The sequence below is a fragment of the Scylla paramamosain genome, chromosome 32 (genome assembly GCF_035594125.1).
Source record: "Scylla paramamosain isolate STU-SP2022 chromosome 32, ASM3559412v1, whole genome shotgun sequence".
NCBI lineage: Eukaryota > Metazoa > Arthropoda > Malacostraca > Decapoda > Portunidae > Scylla > Scylla paramamosain.
Window position 1 is genome coordinate 566657 of NC_087182.1, and position 19106 is coordinate 585762.

Genomic DNA, 19106 nt, shown 5'->3' on the forward strand with positions numbered 1-19106 from the left:
TGCAGAAGGGAGCAAATGGTACCGCTTGAACATTCATGCACTGGTTGAGTATCTTGTGTGTAATTTTATGATGAAAGGTTTTTAATGCAGGGACAGTTGTTTATAGGCATTTTTACATTATTTTTAGTGTACAACCATCCAAAAGGCATTTAGCTCAGTGTTACTGCAACAACCACACAGTACTGAATGTAGGGTTTCCTGTTTCATTAGAGATTTCTCTGCAGTGGTGTTTTCAATACAAGGAGTGTTTTCTATAGTTATTTTCTTTATTTTGAGGGCTTGCTATAATATCCTGCACAACTCTAAAAATACATCAAATTAACCTCCCACCAAAGCACAATACAGACACTTCCATTGGCTGTAACATTACTGCTAATACTGCAACATTCTTCCTGAGGGGAACCACACACATTAACAATAATAACACATGTTACAAAAAACTACACCAAACATATTAAGCTCAACATTTTTGTATAATAATTTTTAGAAACATGAATGACCAAAAATGGTTCTAGGATAAAAGAGGAAAAAAATGACAGAACACTACAGCATAACAGTACAAATGGCAGGTGTGTCTCTTTTCTCTTATTCCTTATTTGCAAGGATTAAAGCTGTTACCTTAGAGATCACAAGAAGTGGGACGGTACAGTTTGCTAAGCTGCCGGTACACGTAGGATGGTGCAGTACCTCGACTGAAATAAAAGAGATTTAAATGGTCAGCAGCCATTATTTAAAGCTAAGTGCAAGATAAACAGGGTACAGTAAAATCCCTCTTATCCGGCATCAACGGGACCGCCGACTGATCTGATGGTACTGATCTGATAGTATCTAGCTCCACATGAGACAACAACAGGTTGAGGTTTGAGAAAGGACCATCCAACACTCAACACGAGGAATGTATATCCACCTACACGAAATAAACATGTGGAAAAGGAATGTATCAAAAACTGGAATCAAGAATTTCTGTGAGAATAAAATGGTATGTACTTTTGTGATACCTTCCCTGTTCAATTTGCAACAGTAAATATGTTTCAAATACTGCCCCACTGAAAGAGGTATCAGGATAATGACTAACAAATAAAACTTACTGAAACAGAATAAAACTTTGGTGGTGAGGCAAGAGAGGCTGCACCAACAAAGGTCTCAATGCCTCCGTTGGTCACCACCGTCTCGGTGCCAACGATGACCTTTGATGACCTTGTTGACACGTGACATGATGGGGAACACTGCAGAGTCTTGAATTAATGTTGTCTCAATTCCAGCAGTACATAAAGCTTTTGCCACTGGGTGACCCTGCACAAGTAAAAGATGTATTGAGAACATAAGAACATAATAAAATAAAGGAAGCTGCAAGAAGCCATCACCCCTACATGTGGCAGTCCCTGTGTTATGTATTGTGCACATCAGACACGATGACGTGAAAGAGACGCATAAAACACCTTGCATCATATTTAGGGGCACGTTCGGCAACAATAACGTGGAATTTCCTTTGTGTGGCTGCCTTGGTCAGGAAGGCCAAGACCAGTGGACACATTGCACACGTCACAATGACCTCATCATTGTGAATCTTGCTTACACCTTGGGCAGCTATCAATTCTTGGCTGAAATAAAAGGAATCAATATAATACTGGTAACAAACAATGTCAATGTCCCAAATGTCAGTGTAATCTTTACTCTACCTTTGTTCAACCTCAGCTTTCTGTTCACCAATGGCCTCAAGTACTCTGTCCTGCAGCTCTGGAATAACCTCCGTGCATTTTGGGAGATCTCCACATGCAGGGTGAGTCTACTAGCATGGACTGTGAGAGGCTTGGGTACTCCACACCTTGCTTCTCTCCACGTGGTGTGTTGTGTTCGTCAATTACTATCTGCGTGAAGAAGAAAAATAACTTAAATAAATAAATGAGATACACACACACACACACACACACACACACACACACACACACGAGGGCAGACAGGCAAAATACGTAGAGAGAGAGAGAGAGAGAGAGAGAGAGAGAGAGAGAGAGAGAGAGAGAGAGGCTGTACTTAAGCAATTATATCTTTCCATACCACACACACACACACGCACACGAACGTTTCCCTAAGGGCTCTCCTTGACACACAGAGAAAGGCTGGTAATTCTCTGTTGATCATTAGCTACAGTATGGAAGCCTCTGTTATACTTGGATATCTCTGTGAAGTATTGTTGTTTTTTAACGTCAAATGGTAAATACTTAATAATGATAAGCTGAGATATAACACAGTATTAAGCCAAGCCTTCAATTCACACAAGTTTTTCAATGATTTCACATTACGCCACACAAGGGACGAGACATTGCAGCGTAAGCCCCGCCAGGACCAGTTTGAATTTAGCGCTTCAATCAGTAACGTCTAGATACTTTGACAATTACAGTTATAATGGCCTGAGATTTATTTTTACACGCTTATAATTCTTTATATTTAATTTTCTATTAGTTTAGTACAATATAAAAGAAGTTGGTGCTTGTTATTTAAAGCTAAAAGTGTTTGGGTGCGTACTGTGCGGAGCAGGCTGGGAGGGATGACACAGTACCAGACGCCAGACACGCCAGACGGAAAGGCATTGTGTTCAAAGGGTGCCATAAACTGCTGCTTTATTTAATGTGGGACGACACAGCACCGGACGTCAACAGCAAGGCACTCTGTTCCAAGGGTGCCATAAACTGCTGCGTTATTTAATGTATTTTCGCAGAACAAGACAGTGACAGGGGCGTGGCTTCCTGGATGTGCTGGTTCAAGCTTGGTGCCTGCCGGGAGGTGCCTACAGGGCCACCAAGGCTAATATTGGTAAGAAACTCGCCCACCACTTGTCCAGCCAGGTAATTTGCACAGTCTGATGTAATAGGCGGTACGTGTCACCCACAACAACACAGGGCTGTCAGGTCAGTGGTTAATCTTACTGTTTATTTATTGTTAAGCCTCGTATTTCATGTTTTTGCACCTCGTTAAGAATATATTGATGTGACTCAGCATTCCACGGTGCCACAAGCGCTCCAAGCCTCCACCACAAAACTCTTACTAATTAACCATGACAGGAATTATAAAGACGTCAAAAAAATACACTTAACTAATGTTATCAGCCGAGGTGGAGGCAGCCTTCCTCATTTGTCCGCCAATATCTGCTTCATTTCTCACTTATTGTAAGCCTAACACGTCACTAAGTGGAGCCACATAACTAGGCTTTCATATCCGCTAGCTAGATATATCTGCCATTGCCTCATTTAGTTACGATGGAAGAATAACAGGCAAAATAGCGGCCGTTCTCTCCACTGACAAGGGCCGCCATGATGCCTGGCTACCTCTGCCAACCTGCTTCAACCTGTGGGTTCCAATATTTTTTTATTTTTTTCTTAACTTCTTTATTCTGCTGGTATAGCATGTTTTTTATGGTTTATAAAAATAATTATTTGCTTTAGAAGTATTTTCGTGGCTTGTGTTGAGTTGTGTTCAATTTTGTGTTGCTTGCCGAAAATGCGGGGTGTTTTTTTAGCAGTATTTTGACAAACTTGATTTTTTATTTCACGTTCTAACTACGTCTTTTGTATTTCTAAAAATTGCTTATGATTTTTAAAATGTTTTTTGGTTCCTGTTGAGAGAAATAAGTGGACTTTAAAAATGTTTTATGGTCCTGTTAAAAGTTGTTATTACAACACTTTTTGTGTTATTGTCTCTCTATTTGAGCTTGTAACTAACTTTTCATTGCTTGAAAAAATTGTTTGTATGTTTTAAAGTGTTTTATCTTGTTGTTGAGTCAAAATAGGTGGACTTTTCAGTGGTTTTTAATCGTATTTAGGTTCAACACTTGGTTTTTACACAATTTCGGTTTTATTTGTTTACTTCTTGTTCCAGGTCACTTTTGATGGTGTAAGATGATAGTTCAGATTTTTTAAAATTTTTTACGTTCCTAAAAATTCAAATGTTGTGGACTTTTCAATGATTTAAATTGTGCCGAATATTTCAACACTTTTTCCATATTTAATTTGGATATTTTTTAAATACTACTCAGGCTAGAGCTGTTTTAATATTGTGGATATTTGTTTAAGTATTTATCAAGTCAGAATATATAAGGCATTCCAGCCTAGCTCCATTTTTTCGAGGGGTCAATTTCGAAATGAAATCCGTTACGGTACGTAAAATTGCCGTGACGTCACGGCCGCCATCATGGACCAGGGACCTTGATCGGCTCCGCTGTCTCCTCGGTAATATTTATCGTATTTTGCAGTGTTTTCCTGGTGTTTCCATGTCTTTCTAGACTCAGACGTGTAGATAAGACTAGAATGAGTAAGAAAATAAGAGAAATAGAGGAGGAAGATGAAGGGAGAAGGAATAGAGGAGGTGGTAAAACAGAAAAATGCTAAGAAAACAATATTTAGCTTAATTTTCCCTGCTGCCCTGTCTGTCTTGGTAGTATTTGTCTTCCCTGACAGTGCTTCCAGTGTATTTGGTGTGTTTAAGAGGTGTTGGAGTGTGTCTGGAGGTGTTTAGGGAGTGTTGCAGTGTGTCTGGAGGTGTTGAAAGGGTGTTGAAGTGTGTGTTTTAGGGATTTGGTGATGTTTGAGTCAATATTTAGCGTTCCTGGTGTGTTTTGGGGTGTCTTAGGCTTGTTTAGGAGTGCTTTAAGTGTGTTTTGGACTGTTTTCAATGTTTTGTGATGTTTCAAGTGTATTTTAGGATGTTATGGACGAGTTTAGGTGTGTTTTGTGTGGATACCGGGGAATTTTGGGTGCGTTTGTGGGTATTTTATGTCAGTCTGGGTGTTTTGGGGTGTTTTAAGTGTGTTTTGGGCCGTTTTCAGTGTTTTGCGATGTTTTAAGTGTGTTTTGGGATGTTGTGGATGAGTTTGAGTGTTTTTTGGGTAGGTACGGTGTGTTTTGGATGCGTTTTAAGTCCATTTGGGTGAGTTTTGGAGTATTTTAAGTGTGTTTGGGGATATTTTGGTGCACTTTCGATGTGTTTAGGGTGTTTTTTGTGCGTTTAAGAGTGTTTAAGGTGTTTTAAGGTGTTTTAGTGTGGTTGGAGTTGCTTTTGAGGTGTTTTGGCTATGTTATAGGCATGTTGCAGATAAGTACTGGGTCTTTGAGGGTAGAAGTGGTGTGCTGGAGGTAAAATAAAAGGTTCTGGAGTGTTTAAGGGGGGACTGTGATAGTAGAAGCGTGTCAGGGGTGTTATAGCGTGTGTTGTGATGTATGAAGCTTCTAGATGCACGTGTGTGGGATGTCTGGGTCTGTACGAGGTGTTGTGGTGTTGGAGTCCTAGCAGGGGAAGGTACTGGAGGTTGTAGTGATGGGTAGAGGGTAAAAACAGAGGTACACTTTAGGTTAGGTAAGGTTAAGTGTTCATTGGTGTTGATTCAGTAATACGATCTTTTTTTCTTTTAAGATACAAATGTAGAGGGACGAAATAGGGAAGCAGGAAGACCACCACCACCACCACCATCACCACCAGCAGTGTGGAAGAAAGTTTAGGCAAGCGAAGAAAGTTGGAAAATTAATAATTAAACGCTTGCTGTCTTTTATTATCTTGAGTATAAAATGGTTATATGACAATCTCTCTCTCTCTCTCTCTCTCTCTCTCTCTCTCTCTCTCTCTCTCTCTCTCTCTCTCTCTCTCTCTCTCTCTCTCTCTCTCTCTCTCTCTCTCTCTCTCTCAGCTTTGTATTAGTTACCCGTTGACAGAAGTGACAGCCGCGTTTTCTCTTGTCAGATGTAAACAAAGCGGTAATTTCCTTCTAGCTGGTGATAAAACTCTTTCTCTCTCTTCCTCACTCTCCCACGTCACGGAAGCAGTGTGTGTGTGTGTGTGTGTGTGTGTGTGTGTGTGTGTGTGAAGAAGAAAATGTTATATTATATCTACGTGTTTAAAAGTTTCCTTCATTTAAGTCCAAAGAGGCTGGCTGGCTGATGCTAAGGAAGGAAGAAAGGGGTGGTGTTTAGGGGTCTGGGATGGAAAGCGAGTGATGTGTTTTGTAGCCTTCAGATAAAAAATATTAACAAAGTTTACACAGTGGGAAAATTTTGGTGGTGAGAGAGAAAATGACTAAAATATTACCTCAAATTTAACCTAACGTGGTGGAGCTTCACACTCCTCAGCTGACCCTAATCAAACCAAGCCTAACCCAAAGAAGCCTACCCTAACTTGTGTCTGGTGCTTCCTCCTCCCAAAGACTGGCTATCTCGTGTCTTAATCCCAAGCTGGCCTAACCAAACTTTACCTAACCTAACCTAAGCAATTCTAACCTAGCCAAACCTTACCTAAGCAAGCCTAACCTAGCCAAGCCTTACCTAACCTAACCTAACCTAGCCAAACCTTACCTAAGCAAGCCTAACCTAGCCAAGCCTTACCTAACCTAACCTAACCTAGCCAAACCTTACCTAAGCAAGCCTAACCTAGCCAAGCCTTACCTAACCTAACCTAACCTAAAGAAACCTATCCAAACCTAACATAACCTAGCCTAACCAAACCTAACCTAACCTACATCCTCTTCCCACGGCCCCACTTAACCAAACCTAATGTAACTTTCAGAGCAACGGCAACCCTCTGATCCGGCAAGCAAGTTGGCGGCAGCGATGGCGGTGGCGGCGGCAGTGGTGGTGAGGTGGACGGCAGGGACAGAGGGGCAGTACAGGCTGCGGACATCAAGGAGAAGGTGAGCAGGGTGTTGTGTTGGTGTGTGTTGCTAAGCTGAGATGCAATATTTGTCACTCAACACTCGTGCAACACTGCCTCCATGCACAAGTGTGTCGGGAAAATGATTTAAAGTCGTAAAAATGTTCTTGTTTTACTTTATTTATTTATTTATTTATTTTGTTTTATTTTTTGTATATATAGGAGGGACACTGGTCAAAGGGAACTAAGTACAATAAGAAAAAAATACTGAGAAAAAATAAAAGATAAAAAAGACCTCACTTAACCTAACCTAACCTAACATAAGCTAACTTAACGTAACATAACTTAGCCTAACCTCTTTTAACCTAACATAACTTAACCTAACTTAACTTAACCTAACCTAACCTAACTTAACCTAACCTCTTTTAACCTAACCTATTTTAACCTAACCTAACCTAACTTAACTTAACGTAACCTCACTTAACCTCACTTAACCTAACCTAACGTAACTTAACCTAACCTAACCTCACTTAACCAAACCTCACTTAACCTAACATAACCTAACCTCACTTAACCTAACGTAACCTAACCTAACCTAACACCCACAGAGGAACGCACGGACAAGCAAGGTGTTATTCGGCAGTCTGATCCTGGACCTGCTAGGCTTGAAGGTGGTGCTGCCCGTGTCTTCTGCTCTCCTCGACTGTTACTCCAAGCACAACACCAGCGGCTTGTATTCCTCTCAGCTCTCCTGTGTGACTTATTCGCGGCCTCGGCTGTCTACGCACGCACTCTCACTGTGGCTAACATAATATTCTTTGCTGTCTTCTTCCAGGAATCGCTGCCTGAGGTGTGTGTGTGTGTGTGTGTTTGTGTGTGTGTGTGTGCGTGTGTGTGTGTGTGTGTGTGTGTGTGTGTGTGTGTGTGTGTGTGTGTGTGTGTGTGTGTCTCATTTATTTTTTTTATTATGTATATTTTTTTTGTTTTTGTATAATTTTTGCTTATTTTTTTTTTCCTTTCATTTTTTCTTTCTTTGCTTATTTTGTAATTTGTTTGTATTTCCTTGTGTCTCTGAATGTTGTTAAAGAGAGGTGCATTGTGAGTAAAGCATCATTTTCTCTTTCCTTTCCTCATTTCTTTACTTTTTCCTCTTATTCCTTCCTTTCTGTCATCATTACAAACCCTTTCTATTCATTACAAACCCTTTCTCTCATTTTCCTTACCATAAACCATCAAAACATCTTAACAATCTCATTTAAATCACTTTTCTTTTCATTATCATCTGTTTGTTTACATTCTCTTGCTTTCTTTCACTTATTAATTCATTACACTCCTGTTTGTGTGTTTAGGAATGTTTTGAGATATTTTGGGGTGTTTTGGAGGTGTTTTGGGGTGTTTTTTCAAGTGTTTTGAGGTAAAGTGTCTGTTTTTGGGTATATTTGTCTGTTTTTGTCTGTTTTTTGGGTATTATTGGGGTTTTGGAGGTGTTTTGGGGGTGTTTTTGCATGTGTTTTGAGGTAAATTGTCTTTTTTGGGTATTTTTTGGGTTTTGGAGATGTTTTGGGGGTGATTTTGCAAGTGTTTTGAGGTAAATTGTCTTTTTTGGGTATTATTGGGGTTTTGGAGGTGTTTTTTCAAGTGTTTTGAGGTAAATTGTCTTTTTTTGGGTATTATTGGGGTTTTGGAGGTGTTTTGGGGGTGTTTTTTCAAGTGTTTTGAGGTAAATTGTCTGTTTTTGGATGTTTAATGGTGTTTTTGGAGTGTTTTGCAAGTTTTTGAGGTAAATAGTGTGTTTTGGGGTGTTTAATGGTGTTTTGAGAGTGTTTTGCAAGTGTTTTGAGGTAAATAGTGTGTTTTGGGGTGTTTAATTTTGTTTTGGGAGTGTTTTGCAAGTGTTTTGAGGTAAATAGTTTGTTTTGGGGTGTTTAATGGTGTCTTGGTGGTGTTTCAGGGTTATATAGGGGTGTTTGGGGGTGATCTAGGGTAAGTAGTGTTATCAAGGCTGTAGTGGAAGTTACTGTGGGTTTTCAAAGGGTGTTTCCATGGTGATTCACTTGTATTTTATCCCTTGTACAGTAAAACTCCCTTTCCCTGAGTTGGCAACACTGTTTGTTTACGTTCGCTGTTGTCTCGTCGTGTGTGAGTCAGATTTGTGTCTTGTTCTTCCACTGCAGGGCAGAAGGAGGAGGGACATCGGTGCCAGTTTGACCGAGGCTTGGGAGGTGATCAATCCTAGGGCTCTGTTCTCCGTCAGCTGTGTCAAGGGCCTGGGCAGAGAAGGTGTGTGTGTGTGTGTTTGTATGTTCAGTATTGTGTGTTTGTTCGTGTTTGTAGTATTGTGTGTGTGTGTGTGTGTGTGTGTGTGTGTGTGTGTACTAGCAAATATTCCCTTATGTTTACTCCTGAAACACAAACACACACACACACACACACACACACACACACACACACACACACACACACACACACACACCCTGAGTCTGTCCAGAATATCCACCAGGCACCGAGAGGCTCTGGAGAAGTTTGGAAGGGGACTACTGCATCATCCGCGTCTCAGAAACATGCTGCCGCCCGATGCGCCTCGCCCGGTCCGTGCCACCAGACACCACAACAGAATAACGCCCCTGAAGGCGGTCCCGTTGATGCCGGATAAGAGGGATTTTACTGTACCCTGTTTATCTTGCACTTAGCTTTAAATAATGGCTGCTGACCATTTAAATCTCTTTTATTTCAGTCGAGGTACTGCACCATCCTACGTGTACCGGCAGCTTAGCAAACTGTACCGTCCCACTTCTTGTGATCTCTAAGGTAACAGCTTTAATCCTTGCAAATAAGGAATAAGAGAAAAGAGACACACCTGCCATTTGTACTGTTATGCTGTAGTGTTCTGTCATTTTTTTCCTCTTTTATCCTAGAACCATTTTTGGTCATTCATGTTTCTAAAAATTATTATACAAAAATGTTGAGCTTAATATGTTTGGTGTAGTTTTTTGTAACATGTGTTATTATTGTTAATGTGTGTGGCTCCCCTCAGGAAGAATGTTGCAGTATTAGCAGTAATGTTACAGCCAATGGAAGTGTCTGTATTGTGCTTTGGTGGGAGGTTAATTTGATGTATTTTTAGAGTTGTGCAGGATATTATAGCAAGCCCTCAAAATAAAGAAAATAACTATAGAAAACACTCCTTGTATTGAAAACACCACTGCAGAGAAATCTCTAATGAAACAGGAAACCCTACATTCAGTACTGTGTGGTTGTTGCAGTAACACTGAGCTAAATGCCTTTTGGATGGTTGTACACTAAAAATAATGTAAACATGCCTATAAACAACTGTCCCTGCATTAAAAACCTTTCATCATAAAATTACACACAAGATACTCAACCAGTGCATGAATGTTCAAGCGGTACCATTTGCTCCCTTCTGCACAGCTTGCAGCAACACTTCTGGCGCTGCATAGTGAACAGTGAAGCACGGTGTCTTCGTGCTGCCATCCTTTTCCTTGTCAGGCATCAAATGTGCAAACCCAAAATCCACAATCTTAATAACTGAATCTTCAGAAGAATCCTTGAACAAGAGATTCCGTGAAAAGATGTTTAGATTAGAATGGCCTCGGAGAAGGATAATATCTGAATGGAATAAATTCATACTTTTTATTATAAAGGCCATACAAATGATGGAGATCAATAATATTCCATGCAATAAATTCTTTAAAATAAGCAGATGGAAAATCAATGCAAAAAAACTTCCTTTTTTTACCTTTCCTTTCTTTTCTTTTCTGTCTATCCTCAACACCAACCCTTTTCACCCCTGTCTGGCTTTAGGTCTCCGTGAACACTGATGCTTTTCCTGTGCACGTAGTGAACTGCTGACACCAGGTTCCTCACGACGACCGAAGCCCGAGGCGAGCCTCTGTGAACCTCTCGTGTTTCCTGATCCTCTGAGGCAGCCAGCTCTCCACCTCCAAGGAGCTGCATCACAATGTAGGTGTGTGCCTGTGAAACCAACATGAATTAGATACAGGCATACAATGATTAAATGCAAGGAAAAGAAAATAATATGATCTTAAACTAATTGTTACTTAAACTGTTACTGATAAATCCTGTTGTTTTATATTGTAATTCTACACAGTAAAAATATAGATTTGAAAATATACTTTGTAAACCTCAGTAACTTCCACTACAGCCCATTAAACTAGAACCATGAAAACATCCTTGAAAACCCCAGTAACTTGCACTACAGCCTGTTAGACTAGAACCATGAAAACACCCTTGAAAACCCTAGTAACTTCCACTACACCCTGTTAAACAAAAACCATGAAAACACCCTTGAAAACCCCAGTAACTTCCACTACACCCTGTTAAACAAGAACCATGAAAAACACCCTTGAAAACCTCAGTAACTTCCACTACACCCTGTTAAACTCGAACCATGAAAACACCCTTGAAAACACACACACACAGGCAACCCTTTCCCGGCCACACACACACACAAACCCTCTCCAACACACACACACACACACACACACACACACACACACACCCCAGAACACACCATACCTAATTGGCAGTTGCTTTTTCAGTTCCAGTCTTAACACTTCGCATAAACCCTCTCTGTGTAATTGCCATGACCAGGCCCAGGAAGGAAAACTTGCGGTCCTGCGCCAACGAGTCATAACTATGCTTGTGGTGGGTCGCGAAGATCAGCGTTAACTCCAGGCTGGAATACAGGAACAGGTAGAGGAAGTAAACTCGGCTAAGTTGTATTAATTTCATGCGTTCTACAGAGAGAGAGAGAAAGACAGATGTTTATGAATGAAGGGAGAGGAGGAGGAGGAGGAACGGGAGGTAGTGTGTGTGTGTGTGTGTGTGTGTGTGTGTGTGTGTGTGTGTGTGTGTGTGTGTGTGTGTGTGTGTGTGTGTGTATGAATGAAGGGAGAGGAGGAGGAGGAGGAGGAACGGGAGGTGGTGTGTGTGTGTGTGTGTGTGTGTGTGTGTGTGTGTGTGTGTGTGTGTGTGTGTGTGTGTGTGTGTGTGTGTGTGTGTATGAATGAAGGGAGAGGAGGAGGAGGAGGAGGAACGGGAGGTGGTGTGTGTGTGTGTGTGTGTGTGTGTGTGTGTGTGTGTGTGTGTGTGTGTGTGTGTGTGTTTCAGGAGTAAACATAAGGGAATATTTGCTAGTACACACACACACACACACACACACACACACACACACACACACACACAATACTACAAACACGAACAAACACACAATACTGAACATACAAACACACACACACACACCTTCTCTGCCCAGGCCCTTGACACAGCTGACGGAGAACAGAGCCCTAGGATTGATCACCTCCCAAGCCTCGGTCAAACTGGCACCGATGTCCCTCCTCCTTCTGCCCTGCGGTGGAAGAACAAGACACAAATCTGACTCACACACGACGAGACAACAGCGAACGTAAACAAACAGTGTTGCCAACTCAGGGAAAGGGAGTTTTACTGTACAAGGGATAAAATACAAGTGAATCACCATGGAAACACCCTTTGAAAACCCACAGTAACTTCCACTACAGCCTTGATAACACTACTTACCCTAGATCACCCCCAAACACCCCTATATAACCCTGAAACACCACCAAGACACCATTAAACACCCCAAAACAAACTATTTACCTCAAAACACTTGCAAAACACTCCCAAAACAAAATTAAACACCCCAAAACACACTATTTACCTCAAAACACTTGCAAAACACTCTCAAAACACCATTAAACACCCCAAAACACACTATTTACCTCAAAAACTTGCAAAACACTCCCAAAACACCATTAAACACCCAAAAACAGACAATTTACCTCAAAACACTTGAAAAAACACCCCCAAAACACCTCCAAAACCCCAATAATACCCAAAAAAAGACAATTTACCTCAAAACACTTGAAAAAACACCTCCAAAACCCCAATAATACCCAAAAAAGACAATTTACCTCAAAACACTTGCAAAAACACCCCCAAAACATCTCCAAAACCCAAAAAATACCCAAAAAAGACAATTTACCTCAAAACACTTGCAAAAACACCCCCAAAACACCTCCAAAACCCCAATAATACCCAAAAAACAGACAAAAACAGACAAATATACCCAAAAACAGACAATTTACCTCAAAACACTTGAAAAAACACCCCAAAACACCTCCAAAACACCCCAAAATATCTCAAAACATTCCTAAACACACAAACAGGAGTGTAATGAATTAATAAGTGAAAGAAAGCAAGAGAATGTAAACAAACAGATGATAATGAAAAGAAAAGTGATTTAAATGAGATTGTTAAGATGTTTTGATGGTTTATGGTAAGGAAAATGAGAGAAAGGGTTTGTAATGAATAGAAAGGATGACAGAAAGGAAGGAATAAGAGGGAAAAGTAAAGAAATGAGGAAAGAGAAAATGATGCTTTACTCACAATGCACCTCTCTTTAACAACATTCAGAGACACAAGGAAATACAAACAAATTACAAAATAAGCAAAGAAAGAAAAAATGAAAGGAAAAAAAAAAAATAAGCAAAAATTATACAAAAACAAAAAAAAATATACATAATAAAAAAAATAAATGAGAGACACACACACACACACACACACACACCTCAGGCAGCGATTCCTGGAAGAAGACAGCAAAGAATATTATGTTAGCCACAGTGAGAGTGCGTGCGTAGACAGCCGAGGCCGCGAACCACCCAGTACTTCCCCAGCGGGAAAACGCAGCCCCCACAGTGTGCCCGACGGTGAAGCCTATGCTGAATGTAACACCAATCAGTGCCTGTGGGTTGAGGGGAGGTTAGGAGAGGGTAGGCTGGTTAGGTTAGGTTAGGACACACCGACAACACACCACAATATAAATAAGAAATAAAATAATGCATAAGAAAATAAAAAGTTAAAAAAAGTAAACTAACAATATATTTTAAACTACCACAACACCTTTAAACACCCTCAAAATACTCCAAAACACCCAGAAACACTCCAAAAACACACCAAAACACTCTCAAAATAACCCAAAACACACCAAAACATCCCAAAATACCCCAAAACACTCCAAAAACACACCAAAACACCTTCAAAATACCCCAAAACACCCCAAAACACTACAAACACATCCCAAAACACTCCAAAAACACACCAAAATACTCCAAAAATAATCCTAAACATCTCAAAACACATCAAAACATTCCAAAAACATCCCAAAACACTTTAAAACACACCAAAAATCCCAAAACACCTCCACAACACCACAAAACACTTCAAAACACCCCTTAACCACCCCAGAACACATCAAAACACTTCACAACACACCAAAAACACCCCAAAACACTCCAAAAACACCCCAAAACACCCCAAAAACACCTGAAGACTCCCTCAGAACACTGAAATAGAATAAAACACAAAATAACAATAATAAAGAAAACAAGCTGCAATATTGAACAGCAGGAACACAAACAAAAACACACACCCTGTAAACAAACAAACAAACAAAAAATAAATAAATAGATAATAGGATAAAAAAATTGAAAAAATAATAATAAAAACAAGCTAAAAATATTTAAACCAATACAAAACACAACACACCCACATACCACCAAAACAAGACAGAGTGGAACCTCGCAGGAACGCTGATGATATGCTGGTAATAAGTAACACAGGAGAGCAGAGAGGAATACAAGCCGCTGGAGTCGTGCTTGGAGTAACAGACGAGGAGAGCAGAAGACAGAGGCACCACCACTGTGAAGCCGAGCAGGTCCAGGATCAGACTGCTGAATACCACCTTGCTTGTCCGCGCGTTCCTCTGTGGGTGTTAGGTTAGGTTAGGTTATGTTAGGTTAGGTTAGGTTAAGTTAGGTTAGGTTAAGTTAGGTTAGGTTAGGTTAGGTTAGGTTAAGTTAGCATATGTTAGGTTAGGTTAAGTGAGGTCTTTTTTATCTTTTATTTTTTTCTCAGTATATTTTTCTTATTGTATTTAGTTGCCTTTGACCAGTGTCCCTCCTATATATACAAAAAATAAAACAAAATAAATAAATAAATAAAGTAAAACAACATTTTTTACGACTTTAAATCACTTTCCCGACACACTTGTGCATGGAGGCAGTGTTGCATGAGCCTTGAGTGACAAATATTGCAGCGTGTTGACAACCAAACACTTTACATCTCAGCTTAGCAACACACACCAACACAACACCCTGCTCACCTTCTCTTTGATGTCCGCAGCCTGTACTGCCCCTCTGTCCCTGCCGTCCACCTCACCACCGCTGCCGCTGCCACCGCCATCGCTGCCGCCAACCTGCTTGCCGGATCGGAGTGTTGCCATTGCTCTGAAAGTTACGTTAGGTTAGGTTAAATGGGGCTGTGGGAAGAGGATGTAGGTTAGATTAGGTTTGGTTAGGCTAGGTTAGGTTAGGTTTGGCTATGCTTCGTTAAGTTAGGTGAGGTTAGGTGAGGCTATGTTAGGTTTGGCTAGGCTTCTTTAGGTGAGGTTAGGTTAGGTTAGGTAAGGTTTGGCTAGGTTAGCCTTGCTTAAGTAAGGTTTGGCTAGGTTAGATAAAGTTTGGTTAGGCTAGCTTGGGATTAAGACACGAGATAGCCAGTCTTGGGGAGGAGGAAGCACCAGACAGACAGACAGGCTTCTTTGGGTTAGGCTTGGTTTGGTTAGGAGCAGCTGAGGAGTGTGAAGCTCCACCACGTTAGGTTAAATTTGAGGTAATATTTTAGTCATATTCTCCCTCACCACCAAAATTTTCCCACTGTAAAAACTTTAATATTTTTTTTCTGAAGGCTACAAAACAAATCACTCGTTTTCTCATCCCAGACCCCTAAACACCAACCCTTTCTTCCTTCACACACACACACACACACACACACACACACACACACACACACTTTCCCTCACAGCACAAAGGAACATAGACGAGCAATTAAATCCACAACAGCAGCAGCATCAGCCAGCCAGCCAGCCTCTTTTGACTTAAATATAGGAAACTTTTAAACACGTAGATATAACATTTTCTTCTTTACACACACACACACACAGCATTATATATATCCTCTCACTTCCTCCTCGTGTGCTTTATATCACTACTTCCGTGACGTGGGGAGAGTGAGGGAGAGCGAGAGGAAGTTTTATCACCAGCTGGAAGGAATCTACCGCTTTGTTTACATCTGAGAAGAGAAAACGCGGGTGTCACTTCTGTCAACGGGGTTACTAATCCAAAGCTGAGAGAGAGAGAGAGAGAGAGAGAGAGAGAGAGAGAGAGAGAGAGAGAGAGAGAGAGAGAGAGAGAGAGAGAGAGAGAGAGAGAGAGAGAGAGAGAGAGAGAGAGAGAGATTGTCATATAACCATTTTATACTCAAGATAATAAAAGACAGCAAGCGTTTAATTATTCACTTTTCAACTTTCCCCGCTTGTCTCTAACCTTTTTTCCACTGTGCTGGTGGTGGTGGTGGTGGTGGTGGTCACACACTTGCATCTAGTAGTTTCATATATCACAACATACGCTATAACACCCCTGACACGCTTCTACTATCAGAGCCCCTCTCAAAAACACTCCAGAATCTTTTATTTTACCTCAAGCACACCACTTCTACCCTCAAAGACCCCATTCTTACCTGCATCATGCCTATAACATAACCAAAACACCTCAAAAGCAAGTCCAATCACACTAAAACACCTTAAAACACCTTAAACATACCCAGAACATTCCTAAACGCACAAAAAACATCCTAAACACATCGAAAAAGCACCAAAATATCCCCAAACACACTTAAAATACTCGAAAACTCACCCAAATTGACTTAAAACGCATCCAAAACACACCGTACCAACCCAAAACACACTCAAACTCATCCATAACATCCCAAAACACACTTAAAACATCCCAAAACGCTGAAAACGGCCCAAAACACACTTAAAACACCCCAAAACACACCCAGACTGACCTAAAATACCCAAAAATACCCACAAACGCAGACACAACTCACCCGTATCCACACAAAACACACCCAAACTCATCCATAACATCCCAAAATACACTTGAAACATCTCAAAACATTGAAAACAGTCCAAAGCACACTTAAAGCACTCTTAAACAAGCCTAAGACACCCCAAAACACACCAGGAACGCTAAATATTGACTCAAACATCACCAAATCCCTAAAACACACACTCCAACACCCCCTAAACACCTCCAGACACACTCCAACACCCCCTAAACACGCCAAATACACTGAAAGCACTGTCAAGGAAGACAAATACTACAAAGACAGACAGGGCAGCAGGGAAAATTAACCTAAATATTGTTTTCTTAGCATTTTTCTGTTTTACCACCTCCTCTATTCCTTCTCCCTTCATCTTCCTCCTCTATTTCTCTTATTTTCTTACTCATTCTACTCTTATCTACACGTCTGAGTCTAGAAAGACGTGGAAACACCAGGAAAACACTGCAAAATACGATAAATATTACCGAGGAGACAGCGGAGCCGATCAAGGTCCCGGGTCCATGATGGCGGCCGTGACGTCACGGCAATTTTACGTACCGTAACGGATTTCATTTCGAAATTGACCCCTCGAAAAAATGGAGCTAGGCTGGAATGCCTTATATATTCTGACTTGACAAATACTTAAACTAATATTCACAATATTAAAACAGCTCCAGCCTGAGTAGTATTTAAAAAATATCCAAATGAAATATGGAAAAAGTGTTGAAATATTCGGCCCCATTTAAATCATTGAAAAGTCCCCCACATTTGAATTTTCAGGAACGTAAAAATTTTTAAAAAATCTGAACTATCATCTTACACCATCAAAAGTTACCTGGAACAAGAAGTAAACAAATAAAACCGAAATTGTGTAAAAAACAAGTGTTGGAACCTAAATACGATTAAAAACCACTGAAAATTCCACCCATTTTCACTCAACAACAAGATAAAACACTTTAAAACATACGAACTATTTTTTCAAGCAATGAAAAGTTAGTTACAAGCTGAAATAGAGAGACAATAACATAAAAAGTGTAGTAATAACAACTTTTAACAGGACTATAAACCATTTTTAAAGTCCACTTATTTCTCTCAACAGGAACGAAAAAACATTTTTAAAATCATAAGCAATTTTTAGAAACACAAAAGACGTAATTAGAGCGTGAAATAAAAAAACAAGTTTGTCAAAATACTGCCAAAAAAACTCCCCACATTTTCATAAAGCAACACAAAATTGAACACAACTCAACACAAGCAACGAAAACACTTCTAAAGCAAATAATTATTTTTATAAACCATAAAAACATGCTATACGAGCAGAATAAAGAAGTTAAGAAAAATACCAAAAAAATTTTGAAACCCACAGGATGAATCAGGTTGGCAGAGGTAGCCAGGCATCATGGCGGCCCTTGACAGTGGAGAGAACGGCCGCTATTTTGCCTGTTATTTTTCCATCGTAACTAAATGAGGCAATGGCGGATATATCTAGCTAGCGGATATGAAAGCCTAGTCATGGGGCTCCACTTAGTGACGTGTTAGGCTTACAATAAGTGAGAAATGAAGCAGATATTGGCGGACAAATGGGGAAGGCTGCCTCCACCTCAGCTGATAACATTAGTAAAGTTTATTTTTTTTACGTCTTTATAATTCCTGTCATGGTTAATTAGTAAGAGTTTTGTGGTGGAGGCTTGGAGCGCTTGTGGCACCGTGGAATGCTGAGTCACATCAATATATTCCTAACGAGGTGCAAAAACATGAAATACGAGGCTTAACAATTAATAAACAGTAAGGTTAACCACTGACCTGACAGCCCTGTGTTGTTGTTGTGGGTGACATGTAACAACACTATCATAGTTACCGCCTATTACATCAGACTGTGCAAATTACCTGGCTGGACAAGTGGTGGGCAGGTTTCTTACCAATATTAGCCTTGGTGGCACTGCAGGCACCTCCCGGCAGGCACCAAGCTTGCACCAGCACACGCAGGCAGCCACCACGGCCCCTGTCACTGTCTTGTTCTGCGAAAATACGTTAAATAAAGCAGCAGTTTATGGCACCCTTTAAACATAGTGCCTTGTGTCTGACGTCTGGTACTGTGTCGTCCCTCCCAGCCTGCTCCGCACAATACGCAAGCAAAACTATCCACAAGACACTTTTACCTTTCAATAACAAGCACCAACTTCTTTTATATTATACTAAACTAATAGAAAATTAAATGTAAAAAATTATAAGCGCGTAAAAATAAATCTCAGGCCATTATAACTGTAATTGTCAAAGTATCTAGACATTACTGATTGAAGCGCCAAATTCAAACTGGTCCTGGCGGGCCTTGCACTGCAATGTCTCGTCCCTTGTGTGGCGTAATGTGAAATAATTGAAAAGCTTGTGTGAATTGAAGGCTTGGCTTAATACTGTGTTATATTTCAGCTTATCACTATTAAGTATTTACCATTTGACGTTAAAAAAAC

General features: G+C 40.4%; 1 protein-coding gene and 1 long non-coding RNA gene across 30 annotated transcripts; one reads left to right on the forward strand and one right to left on the reverse strand.

The window, feature by feature from the left end:
* Positions 1–247: 247 nt before the first annotated feature.
* Positions 248–18932, reverse strand: LOC135088951 (uncharacterized). 19 transcript variants are annotated; one of them, XR_010261249.1, is made up of 7 exons: positions 15715–16038; positions 14855–14978; positions 14247–14455; positions 13262–13435; positions 11914–12019; positions 11188–11347; positions 248–692 (listed from the first exon to the last, which is right to left on the reverse strand). XR_010261249.1 is itself a non-coding variant. In XM_063984044.1 (5 exons), the coding sequence occupies exons 2-4, from the start codon at positions 14972–14974 to the stop codon at positions 11188–11190; spliced, it is 489 nt and encodes a 162-aa protein (XP_063840114.1). In that variant the 5' UTR covers positions 14975–14978; positions 18526–18899; the 3' UTR covers positions 10268–10623. The 19 variants fall into 19 exon arrangements, 5 of the variants coding, with proteins under 5 accessions (XP_063840114.1, XP_063840112.1, XP_063840115.1 ...); XR_010261250.1 differs by lacking the exon at positions 248–692 and adding an exon at positions 2162–2178; XR_010261252.1 differs by lacking the exon at positions 248–692 and adding an exon at positions 10268–10623 and having other exon boundaries at positions 11914–12014.
* LOC135088959 (uncharacterized) lies at positions 2539–10467 on the forward strand. Of its 11 annotated transcripts, XR_010261329.1 has the most exons (7): positions 2539–2811; positions 5404–5489; positions 6547–6670; positions 7239–7480; positions 8805–8910; positions 9365–9438; positions 10453–10467. It is a non-coding gene; the product is annotated as an uncharacterized LOC135088959 (long non-coding RNA). The 11 variants fall into 11 exon arrangements; XR_010261327.1 differs by lacking the exons at positions 9365–9438; positions 10453–10467 and adding an exon at positions 9119–9168; XR_010261322.1 differs by lacking the exons at positions 9365–9438; positions 10453–10467 and adding an exon at positions 9131–9168.
* Positions 18933–19106: the final 174 nt, after the last annotated feature.

Excerpts from the sequence above, each read along its gene's own strand:
- LOC135088951 (XM_063984041.1), bottom strand. Across the intron at positions 14,456-14,854 it reads CTGCGGACATCAAAGAGAAG|AGGAACGCGCGGACAAGCAA; the intron begins GTGAGCAGGGTG and ends TAACACCCACAG. Across the intron at positions 11,348-14,246 it reads CACTCTGTCTTGTTTTGGTG|CCTGGAGTTAACGCTGATCT; the intron begins GTATGTGGGTGT and ends CCTGTATTCCAG.